Source organism: Cyprinus carpio, chromosome B6 (assembly GCF_018340385.1).
Source record: "Cyprinus carpio isolate SPL01 chromosome B6, ASM1834038v1, whole genome shotgun sequence".
NCBI lineage: Eukaryota > Metazoa > Chordata > Actinopteri > Cypriniformes > Cyprinidae > Cyprinus > Cyprinus carpio.
Window position 1 is genome coordinate 14,677,453 of NC_056602.1, and position 12,086 is coordinate 14,689,538.

Here is a 12,086-nt window from a genome sequence, read left to right on the forward strand (position 1 = left end):
TATATATATATATAGTTGTATTTATACCTTAGGAAAGGTTGATAGTGCTTAAATATTTTCCCTCAAAGAACTCTTTGAAATATCATGATAACATTGTTCTTACAAAGAACATTGCCTGGGACAGGACATGTTCAGTTCACTTAGTTTTGTCATGGCCACAACATAGTAACTTGTGGGTCATAGATTGTAGCTACATCTATATCTTAAAGCTACACGCAGTCTTTGTCTTTCTTAATTCAAAATAAATTAAGCAGAATGGGATCAGGGTTGATGCATAAAATAAAAAAACAAAAATACAAAATAATATAAAAAACAAAACAATATAAAAAAAAAAAAAAAAATATAATATAATATAATATAATGTTACACTTTATTTTGAGTCCAATTTAGACATTCTACTGATTATAAGTAACTTTGCATAAACAGTTAGTAGAATGTCTAAAGTGGACTATCAAAGTAAAGTTTCCAGTAGGCTATAACACACACATAAGTGGAAATAAATCTAATATTTTATCTTCCTTTATATATTTTAAAGTTGTATTTGCTAACACAGCAATGGCAAGTTAGATAAAACTGACTGGGAACAGACCGCAGAAAGCATCTTCAAGAGGGAAGAATAAGATTTACTGTAAATAGTACTATTAAAGTTATTGATTTTACATTAATAACAGTATTTATTTATTTATTTATTTTTGATGTAGGGGACACAAAGGCCATTTAAATACTTACAGTAGAAAGATCCAGCTGGTCACGTTTAAAAACGTGCAATAATTTCAAGCTCCCAGACTATTATATCTCCTGCGCATGATAATTTACCCCTCAGTGATCCTTCAAGAGATACTGTCAATAAACTTAAAAGTATTCTAAACAATCAATAACTCAGATAAAATCATGTTTCATACTAGGATACTCGCTGACATGGAAACGAACAAATGATAGCAACGCTACATCAACAGAACACAGAGAACTTCAGTGCTCCTAATTAACCTTCTCCCTTGCAAATCAATACATGGTACAGGCTCTTTTTAATTGAGGAGTAATTATCAGCTTGTATGCATCTGCCTAATGAAACAATGCTTTGTTATGCCTGCAGCTAAAAAAAAAAAAAAAAAAAAAAAAGTTAATTGAGTTCTCTTTTGTGAAGCAGACGTTCTCTCCTGGTCATGTGACATGTCTGGTTTTGGCCTGTATAATGTCTGTCTGTCTGTGGAGATGAACGCAGATGTGTACCACTTCAGAATTAGATTCGATTTTTCCTAGTCACCATGACAGCCTCCCCTTGTTTAATGGTGAAACTAAAACTGAGACAGAACAACTGATAACAAATGACCCTTACCAAAAACGATATGACCAAAAACACTGTTGCCGAGTAGTTTTTAGTAATCTTGAAGCATTTGATTAGCTCATTTAGGTGTGTTTAATTAGGATTAGAGCTAAAATCTGCAGGATAGTGACCTTTCAAGGATGTACACCCCTGCTGTAAGCCATTTTCTGTAACGTGACATATTTCTGAGTGAAATAAATTATTTGACAAGAAAATAAATAATGTAGGGTGGGGCTTGATAATGGAAGATGAATAAAAACTGCATAGTAACAGTTTGGGATCAGTAAGATCAGGTTTATTTTTATCTATTTTTTTAAGAAATCTATGCTTTTGTTCAAGAGGGATGCATTAGGTTGATCACAAATAACAGTAAAGACGTCATAATATTACTGCTCTGTGTATTTATGAACAAACAAATGCAGCCTTGGTGAGCATAGTACTATATGCTTTTGTACTATATACTGTATGATCAATTAATATGATCACTGTTAAATTACAAAGTAAAATATGTACATATTTAATTGATGTCTTAAGTCAACTTTGACAGTCCTAAAAACTTTCCTCTCAAAATATGCACATATCCACAAAACCCAGTTTAAAGAGAGAGAGAAAAAAAAACATGGTCTCACAGACAGTAGAGTTTATTTGAAACGCTTTGAGACAATTTATACAAAAAAAAAAAAAAAAAAAAAAAAAAAAAAATACACAAACCAAAGGGGAAAAGCTGGCAGTTTTAAAAACAAATTAATATGCAGACTTTTTTTAAATGATCTGAACAACTGATGAAACCAGGGTGGATTGAATGATTCATGAAGGCACTACTGAGTGTACAACTAATGTTGGTTTGAGCCTCTTTCTTTCTTTTTTGATCTTCTGGTAAAATGCAATATTATGACTTCTGAGACAGTAGTAGTCTGTTGAGACCAAGTTACCTTAATACAAACCGCTATAAGATACAAGATGATACTTGCAGTTATCGTTCAAGGAACCTGTTCTGGACAAATAATGCCTCATACAGAAGCAGGTAGAAACAGGAACACGGAGGCCAGATCTAATGGTTTTTAACCAGTCCAAAACAGTCTCTGTCCTGAAACAATGAAAGATGAAAGTTCGTCTTAGAGGTCAGTTTCTGTTTCATGATTCCGTTTCATTCAACTGTTCGGTTTCATTATTTAAGAGTCTTCAGGAGATGCAATGATAAAAAAGAGAGAGAAATGGTAAAGAAAAGAAAAAAAGCAAGCACCAATGGGGTCCCCAAAAAGATGTCTATTTTCTAAATAACTAGTTTTAAACTCTACAACTTTGAATTTCTTACAACCATTTGGTCCAATTACATAAAATATACATGTAAATACAATTTGTACAGATATGAAATCTGTTTTACCACATTCTAAACTCTGGCTACAATACCTTTACTAAAGTCTGTAAACACTGTTCATGGCATTCTATTAAAAATGAATACACACAATGCAAGAAAGTGTTAAGAATTCACAAAACCACAGTTAGTAGTAAAATAAGGAGGTGCTCTAATGTACCAAATGTCTGGTACAAAAAGCAGTACCGTTTTGACCCTGTTCAAAATTGATTTTTTTTACAATAGTGACTGATGGCCAAAGGGGTTCTGTCATGAGGCTTGATGAATTATGTGAAAATTTGATGGTGATGTCACAAGTGTTTTCACTGCAGTAAAAGTCCATAAAAAGATACTGGGCTCAAAGTGGCTAGAGACCGAGCGTCACGGTCAGGACTGTGTGAAGTCTCTCAAAAAACACACTCTAAGTCCTTCGACCCCCACTAGTCTAGGACTTCCAGGTATTTGTGTCCACACTGTAGAAGTCCTTTTCTTCTCTTCCCAGTGGATGTGACAGAACAGTACATGAACAGGCCAAATGACACTTGGACCATGCTAATGTCAACTCTAGTTTACTTTTGGATAGATTTTCTCATAAAAGAAGTTCTGAGCCAGCAGGTAAAGCTCTCCGTCTTTTTCTCTTACACTGTGAGCGCGCACAAACTGAAACTGCTCCAGCGCAAACTCATAGAACTCGTTCTCCATCTTCCATATATGGGACTGCTGCAGCTTTGAGATGGACTCTTTAGTGGGAGGTTTCTTCTCGCTCGTTTTCCTCAGGTGAGACTTCTTGCCTGCAGTTCAAGTCAAAGACAAAATAAAATGCGGGTCACATTTAGGAGGTTTCACTGGTTTGTGTAAATGAAAAATTATTCAATGCTGAATACCTGAAAAAGACTGAAACACGTTAGGGGATTTTTCCAAAGCATGGCTAAATATGAGTTCAAAAATAATTACAATTTGATATATATATAGTTGTTTGTATTTATGTTTAATGAATACTAGACATTTATCATGATACAAATTAATAATGTTTCAATGATTTCTGAAAGATCACATGACATTGAAGAATAAAAATGGCCACAATATATTAACAACAGCCAGCAGAAAAAAATATTGGCTTCAGCTTTGACATGAAAAGAAATAAATAACACTTTAAAATAAAATGTAAAAAAATCCTGAGTTTCCCACTGCTTAAATACAATCAATTCCAACATGGAGGAAGCAACACTTCTGGGCCCTTATGAATATCTTTCTTCTACTGAACACAAAAGGAGAATAATGGTTTTTAATAATGTTCTAGTCATTCTTTTCCATGCAGTTACAATGAATTGGGAGTGGAGCTATCAAGCTTCATAAAGGATGCAAAAGAACCATAAGTATATCATAAAAGAAGCCCATATGACTACTTCTGAACCTATACAATACAGGTGACAAACAGACCAAATCCAGTAGCTCTAACTGAATTACTGAATTACATCAGTCCGGTTCATGAACAAAATATTCAAAAGGTTTTCCAAATTGTTTCATTTCGACCAATGAATTGAAAAGAATCTACAAAACACACATTGTTAAGGTTATTCTTCCATGGGCTGTCATAAATGTGCCATGAATTTGACCTTGAGGCTGTATCTCACACAAAGCTATTGTATTTAGCTTTTGTGTTACATGAAAAAAAAAAAGGAGCAGCTTGGGTTTGGAACGATGAAGGCAAGTAAAGAACAGAATTGTCTTTTTTTTTTTTTACCATTTCTTTTATTCTTAAATATCGACAAAGTACCTGTGCGGTAGAGCTCAGTCGCTCCTCTGAAGAAACGTGGCAGGGCTGCCTCGAGCATCATGATAAAATCCTCCAGCTCCTCAGTCACTCCCACAAGCAGATACTCATTCACCAAATTATACTTGGCCTGTTCGAGAGCCCACCTACTGCCAACATTCCTGCACAAACAGACACACAAGATCGTTTCCAGCTCCTACATAGTTTCGAGAACAAATCAGTAGAGAGGGAATCAATCAATTTGTCTAATGCGAAAGAGCATTTAGTGAAAAACAGAGTAACAGGTTTCTCATGTTACCCACCAGCACTCAGAGTAATGGCCACAGAAGAACGGGATCTGTAACCAAAGCTTCTCAGGAGCGCAATCAGTACCTCCTGAAGACATGCACTCGTCAAAAGTCTGAAACACAGTCACACATATTGCATCTTAGCATCCGCACGGTGAGAAAATGAATAGTTACTTTGAATGAATTGTTTAAAAAGATAATACCTTTTTGTCCCCCTGCTTTCTCCGTCTGAGACCTGGCCGATAATCATCTCCAAATCGGAGAAAATAGTAGTAAGACACCAACCTCTCGATGGGGTCCCGTACAATGTTGATGTATACCGGCTTTCCCTTGACTCCAAACCTATTTAGAAAAAAAAAATTATATTGTATTATATTGTTATATCATGTTATATTCAGTGCTGTCAAACAATTAATCGTGATTAATTGCATCCAAAATAAAAGTTTTTGTTTGACTGTGTATGATTGTGTACTTATATATATTAAATATATTTATATATAATATAAAATATAATAATAAAAATATATAAATGTATATACATGTATATTTTTCAAAATATATACTGTATGTGTATTTATATATACATAATAAAACAAATACAGAACACATACATATATAATGTAAACAAAAACTTTTATTTTGGATGTGATTAATCGTGTGACAGCACTAGTTATTTTATGCAGTTTTCTTTTGCATTTTTTCTACATTCTTCTAATAAAATTTTGTAATACACATTTTCTTTGTTACAATTATTTTATCACCACAACAATCTGTGAAGAATTAAAAAATGTAATACAAATTTCAGAATTTCAATGGTATGTATTCCTTTTGCTTTAATAACAGCAGCGTAAAAAACAAAACAAAACAAAAACAAAACAAAACAAAACAAAACAAAAAACAAAAAGACTTCAAATCCACAGAGAGCGAACAAAAAAACATGTTTCACTTTCAACCACTAGAGTGCAGCACTTAAATGTATCTTCTCACAGTGAATTAAGCAGCTGGCTAATGGATGTCCCATTTTTCTGGAACAGACAACAATAAATGTACTACTAGATAAGGTCTTGCGTGCCTTAAGAACACATAAGCAGTTTAACTACAGTGAAGTGTAGTGCAATTGCTTCCAGTGATTGTTATGATGGTTTTATATTAATACAGCAAAACTCACTTTGTGAAGTCCAGATAGGCGACATGGCCGTGGTAGAAACCTGGTTTCATTTCTCGCCAGGATGTCACATTCCTTACAAACCTCATCTGTAAGCACAAGATAACACATTCGATTTGTCCCTGCACACAGTTTATAAACCTCTAAATTTATTTTACTGCATGTGTGATATGCCCCCATCATTTAAGCATCAGCGATATCCAAATCTCAAATAACAATCTCGCACTGACGCACTGCATCTGTCACGGGCTGCTAAACAAACCAGCCAAGTGACTACTTAATGCAAACACATTTCAGCAATGTTTTCTCCAAACATCCTCCCCATAGTCCCAGAGCTGTACTCCGCTGGGAGGGAAAGGTTGTACCATCTGCACCGTCGAAAGGCTTTGTTGAAAGCTAGACTGGATATTACCTTGGCAAAAATCACCCACAAATAACACCTTCCCTCCCCCTGCTCCCAGGCATATTATTTTGCGGATGACAATGACGTGCATACAAATGTAAACATACGCTCATGATCGCAGACCGACAAAGCCACACACTGTGTTGAATAATGCTGACACGTGTGAGGTCAAAATGATGCAGGAATGCTTTTTTTCCCTTCAGCTCTGCAAATAAAACTAGTCAAAGATTGATTTCTGTGAGCTGACATATACATATGATGAATAAAGAATTGTCTGTCTTTGCTGCTGTCAACAAGATCAGCTCTTCATTCTTTTCCCCCCTTGTTCTTCTTTTTATCTATCGGTTCAGCTTGTTCAGTGCTGCTTGTCACACAAAGGCACAGCAGCAGTGTGGATATTGACAGTAGGTTATGAATTATGGAGGTGGAGCCAGAGACGAGGCTGCGTGCGACAGAAACACAGGGCCGCTGCACTAACATCACCTGGACTGTCAGAGTGAGAATTGAGCAAAAGACCAATCACAATGTCATCAGTATAAGCACACTACACCTCTGCACTTGGTCCGAACTGCAAAAGTTGAGTGTGCCTAATAGCCAACATATTCATATACAATATCTGGCTACTTAATTATTGTTTTGTGTAAGTATTTTTTAAAAGCATGTTTTAAAACTCTGATCACCTATGAGTATACTTAAAATATATTACTATATTTTATTTTTTATTATCATTTAAAATGACTCAACTTCATTGTCATTAAATAACTAATGGAATTTAAACCTACAAAACCTAAGACTGTAAAAAAACATGGACGTAGTGTCCGTGATGTCACCCGTAGATTTCAGAAGAGCGTATTTGAAGCTCAAAGTGGGTGGAGCCGGCCGTCGCCATCTTGGCAGCATGTCACCGTGCGTCACTCCAGGATGATTGAAAATAGGCAAAGAGGCGGGACGTGGGTGGAGCTGGATGCTGAAACCACGCCCACTTAGCTTGACAGTAGTAAAAGCAGCGGCAATCCACCTGTCACTCAAGTGGCCACGCCCTTAATTATGCAGAACTTTAAGGCTTAATAGAATTTAAACGGACGAGTTATACAAAAAAAATAATCACCACCCTCACAGTTGTCATGAAGTTCAAAATGAGCTATACAGACCAAAACCACTTTTGAACCAGGCTATAAACATTTTGTTTCTACTGTAAAGTTGGGCATTTTAACATGGGGAGTCTATGGGACTAACTCCCTTTTGGATCCAGTCTCTAGCAGGCAGTCGATGAATTGCTGTTCTAGTCACTTCCGTGTTGGTTTCGAGAGAGACCGTAAGGTTGCTGCTTGACCACAACGCATGTGTGTGCGTTCCTCTGCTCATAAACAAGGCACAGCGCATGTATGGTCTACATCAGCAGCACCGCAAGCTTGCATCATGGTACTCTCAATAATGGCGGAAGACGGTAATTTGGGGGAGAAGAACTGTTGAATAAAGTTTTTATTTTTTGTCATTATTTTTTAATAAAGTCGTTACAATTTTCTTTGTGCACAAAAAATATTCTCATAGCTTCAAAAAATAAAGGTTAAACCAATGATGTCACATGGACTAACGATGTCTTTCCTAAATTTCTGTGTCTTGACCGTGGAAGGATCCTTGCTGTCTAAAGAGGGCTGGGAAGCTCTCTGATTTCATTAAAAATATCTTCATTTTTGTGTTCTGAAGATGAACGAAGAACTTACAGGTTCGGAACGATATGAGGGTGAGTAACTAATGACAGAATTTTCATGTTTGGATGAACTATCCCTTAAAGAACTCTGTGCACATAATTGGACTAAAATGTTAAATAATCTCATACATGAATGTATTGTAAGTTGAATGTAACGTAATGGACATGTTACCTGGTCCTGCAGAGACATGACCGGATTATTCTTGGTGGTGTTGATGTGGAGAACATGGAAGCGGTTCTTTCCGCACAGGTCATATGCAATGTTGGTGAAGGAGGTGCTGGCAGTCTTGGGCACACGGTTATAGATGATAATCAGATCCTCAATCTCAGGCAATGCCGGAGAGTCCCGCAGGCCGTCCCGTGTCCTTCTCTGCTCCACCTCTCGCACCTCGTGTCTGGCCATAGTGCGCTCTGCAGGAGAGAGGACATGATCATGTTTACATCTACAAACATGCATTTTATCTTTTATTTGCATAAACCCTAAAATGATATGAATACTACTGTAGAATTTCTACACACTTAAAGGGAAAATTCACCCAAAACTGAAAATTCTGTCACCTACTCACTCATGTCGTTCCAAACCTTGTGGTACTATGTTGGTAACCAAACAGTTTCACTGTTTTCTTTCTTATGTATGGTTACCAACATTCTTCAAAATATCTTTTATGTTCCACAGAAGATTGGCGATCTGAAAATGATGACAATTTTCATTTTTGGGTGGACTATCCCTTTAAAACTAAACTAAAAACTACATGCACACAGATCTTGAATATGTCATGGCGACAAAACCTGGTTGGTTAAATCCTTGTATAAATTTATTTTAAAAAAACACAACAGCATCTCATTATGCCATGTTACGCCTGACATTTAGAAATAAATTGAGTTCATCTGACCTTAGATTGTAATAAACACAGCATTATAACCAGAATGTAATTTCTAGTTTAAAATACTCCTATAATCATGGTGCTCAAAGTTTAATTGTAGGGAGAACTTATTGCAATTCCAAAGTACATGAAGAACATAACAAGAAGATTATGCAAATCCATACATCCATCTTAAAATTTAATGCAACTAGCTGGTGGGAAACGTAGTTGTAGAGCAAAATTTGAGTATTTTTAGAGAGAAAGAGAGAGGCCGATAAATCTAGGGCATCTAAAGATCTGTAAAGGTTCCCAACAGGCCCTTCAGCCACCTGTTGATTTAGGCGACAGAAAATAGAAGCAGGATGAAAAGGCCTGAATAATAGAGCGAGAGGAGAAAACAAAGCAAGCAGTTTCAGCAACAGTGTGTTCTGCTTTATGTACACACACACACACACTGAACACAATAACTTCACTGCCAGTAGTGGGATGTCAAGAGAATTCTGCACCATAAAATCCCCCAGTTTTCAGTTTACTGGCATGACAAATAATTGTACATTTATATTGCTAAAGAATTTGCAGCTCAGCAGTTACAAAGAAAATGGTGCAAAGAAATTTAAAGTAACATACACCAGTAGAGAAAAATATCATAAAAACAAAATGTAGTATAAATATAGTAATACTAATATAAATGTAGTAATTTACTTGTATATTTTGAATAACATCAGAAAAATATACAACTGTAAGAAGAGGACCAGTGAAAATGACTTGTCTACAAGACAGAATGGCTTAAAATTTCCAGCAGATAGTGTATTATTTCTTAAGTCTGAGTTTGAGAAATTTGAGTTCTTTTAGCAGCTGCTTCTAATCTAATCAAAATCAAAATCTTCCATTGAAGGTAAGCACTGAAGCTCAATGTGTGTTTTGAGTGAAGAACAGTGGGTCACCAATGAGATTTAATATGTACTGTCATTTAGACCTATAAAACTGTTCCTTTCTGAACAAACTGTTAGCAGATCACCCTGGTCACCCTTTACTGTCTAAAGCAAGCACTGCTCACAATTTTTCAGTGTCTTCAAGGTGCTTTTAAAAGACTCCAGTGTCTCATGAGGGACCAACACTCAACAAAACAAGATTTCCCTTGCGGTTCATGTGGAGCCAAGAGAGTTCAGGATGAAAACACCAAATGGTACAGATACAATCTACACAACAATAATACCAATACCGGTAACTTATTTATTTACAATACAATTTCAAGTTTTAAGAAATAAATACCACAATATTACCATCTGATGCATCACTGTACTGTTTGATATTATACCACAGTATGTTTTTATGAAGGTTTTTATGAAAGGACAACAACAAAAAGGAAACAAACTGTGGGCATTCCTGTGATTGTGCACTGTGGTAGATTTGCAATTTTACACAATGGTAAACAACAGACTTTCATTACACAAAGCCACTTAAATTTGACTAAAATAGTATAATCTCTTCTGAAGTGTAAACAAACTAAATAACAGTTTGGAATTTTACGCTCTGTGCACTAATAATGGGAATGCATAGTGATCCTGAAAACAAAAGCCAAACTAAAAAATAATGAAATCTCTCCCCAGTCATCATGCTGTATCATATTGCTCATTTTCCACACAGCAATTACACAAAACTCAGCTTGCTAATAGACTCATCAGTCTTCAACTGCGCATGCCTACCAGTGCATAAAATAAGCCACTTAAAATATTGATCAACTCTTATCAAGCTTCCATGCATCAGCTGTACAGCTCTAAAACATCCTCCACCACAGAGGACCCTAACCACACTTAGCCTGACATCTCATCTACTCAATCTAACATCCCATTTAACTACTGTAGATCACTATCCCAAATCAACATAGCCGTCTACACTGTGATTGACACAAAACACCAAAATTAGAATGCTCCCCTAACACATTTCCTCACCAGCAATGACACTACATTTTGTCGGTTGCTTGCTTGGTTTTTATTTCTGAGTGTTATACCACAGCTCTGTCCACACTGAAAGCAGCTAATAACATTAAAATATGTTAAACAATGAAAATAATATACCATAAAAATTTTCACTTATATAGTTATTAGTAAGTTATTTAGGCTACACTACCGTTCAAAAGTCTGAGGTCATTCAGATGTTTATTGAAATAAATTGAAGGTGCAATAGGTGATTGTCTTCAGAAACATTTCTTGTTATGCTGGTTGAAAGCCTCTTCACATCCCGACAGCAATCATTAAGTTAAGTGGTCTAAATGTATTTATCTGTATTTATATATTCTGTGGGAGGCAACCAAGGAATGTTCGTTCCGAGCATTTTGATGAACTTTCCTACCTGTCTGTCAACATGTGTGTTTGCAAACCTCTGCGCATCCAGTTTGCGCAGACAGGATACGTCATTAGCGCATTCACGTACGCTATGCAGACAGACTGAATGGCAGGCAAACATCAACAACCTGATCTTCCTTCCAGGTACTGAAGTACTTTTATTAACTGTACTATAAAGTTTTCTCAGCGGTGAATGACACATGATGTATTGTAATGTTGTCTCTGGTCATCTGATCTGTTCACGTTCATGCATTCAGGAGGCGTGGCTTTGGACGGTGTTTTCTTCGCACAGAAAGTATTCTTATAGCTTCATAAAATTAAGGTTGATCCACTGATGACACATGGGCTATTTCAATGATGTCCTTACTGCTTTTCTGGGCCTTGAACATGTCAGTTGCATTGCTGTTTATGCAGGGTCAGAAAGCTCTTGGATTTCATCAAAAATATCTTAATTTGTGTTCTGAAGATGAACAAAGGTTTATACGGGTTTTGAACGGCATGTGGGTGAGTAATTAATGACAGAATTTCCATTTTTTGGGTGAACAATTCCTTTAACAACATACTTAGTATATATTACCATATTTCCATTAGTGAGTATGTGTTATGAGTAACAGGAACACTAAATAAATTGTTACCCTCCAAAAGACACAATTTTTTATATTTTGTAATATTGGCAGCTTGTCCAATGACAATACTGTCTACTGCACAAAACAACAGTTTACAATACGAATAAAAGTATATTTAATACGATTATAATAGAAACGTTCAGCCGTTTCACAAAGGAGTTCAGTCATACAGCAGTTGAAAAGGCATCATAGATAGAGGTTGGGAGTGCATAGGCCGGAAGTGATGAAGCCTGA

At 36.0% G+C, this 12,086-nt stretch overlaps 1 protein-coding gene across 1 annotated transcript in view; it reads right to left on the reverse strand.

The window, feature by feature from the left end:
- Nucleotides 1-1,949: 1,949 nt before the first annotated feature.
- Nucleotides 1,950-12,086, reverse strand: part of LOC109057955 (heparan sulfate 2-O-sulfotransferase 1-like) — a 58,194-nt gene continuing 48,057 nt past the window's right edge. The window contains exons 2-7 of the mRNA XM_042725800.1: nt 8,191-8,429; nt 5,908-5,993; nt 4,943-5,081; nt 4,755-4,852; nt 4,456-4,613; nt 1,950-3,469 (exon numbers count right to left, since the gene is read on the reverse strand). Of these exons, the coding sequence (XP_042581734.1) occupies nt 3,243-3,469; nt 4,456-4,613; nt 4,755-4,852; nt 4,943-5,081; nt 5,908-5,993; nt 8,191-8,429 (947 nt within the window). The 3' untranslated portion in view covers nt 1,950-3,242. The remainder of the gene's footprint in view (nt 3,470-4,455; nt 4,614-4,754; nt 4,853-4,942; nt 5,082-5,907; nt 5,994-8,190; nt 8,430-12,086) is intronic.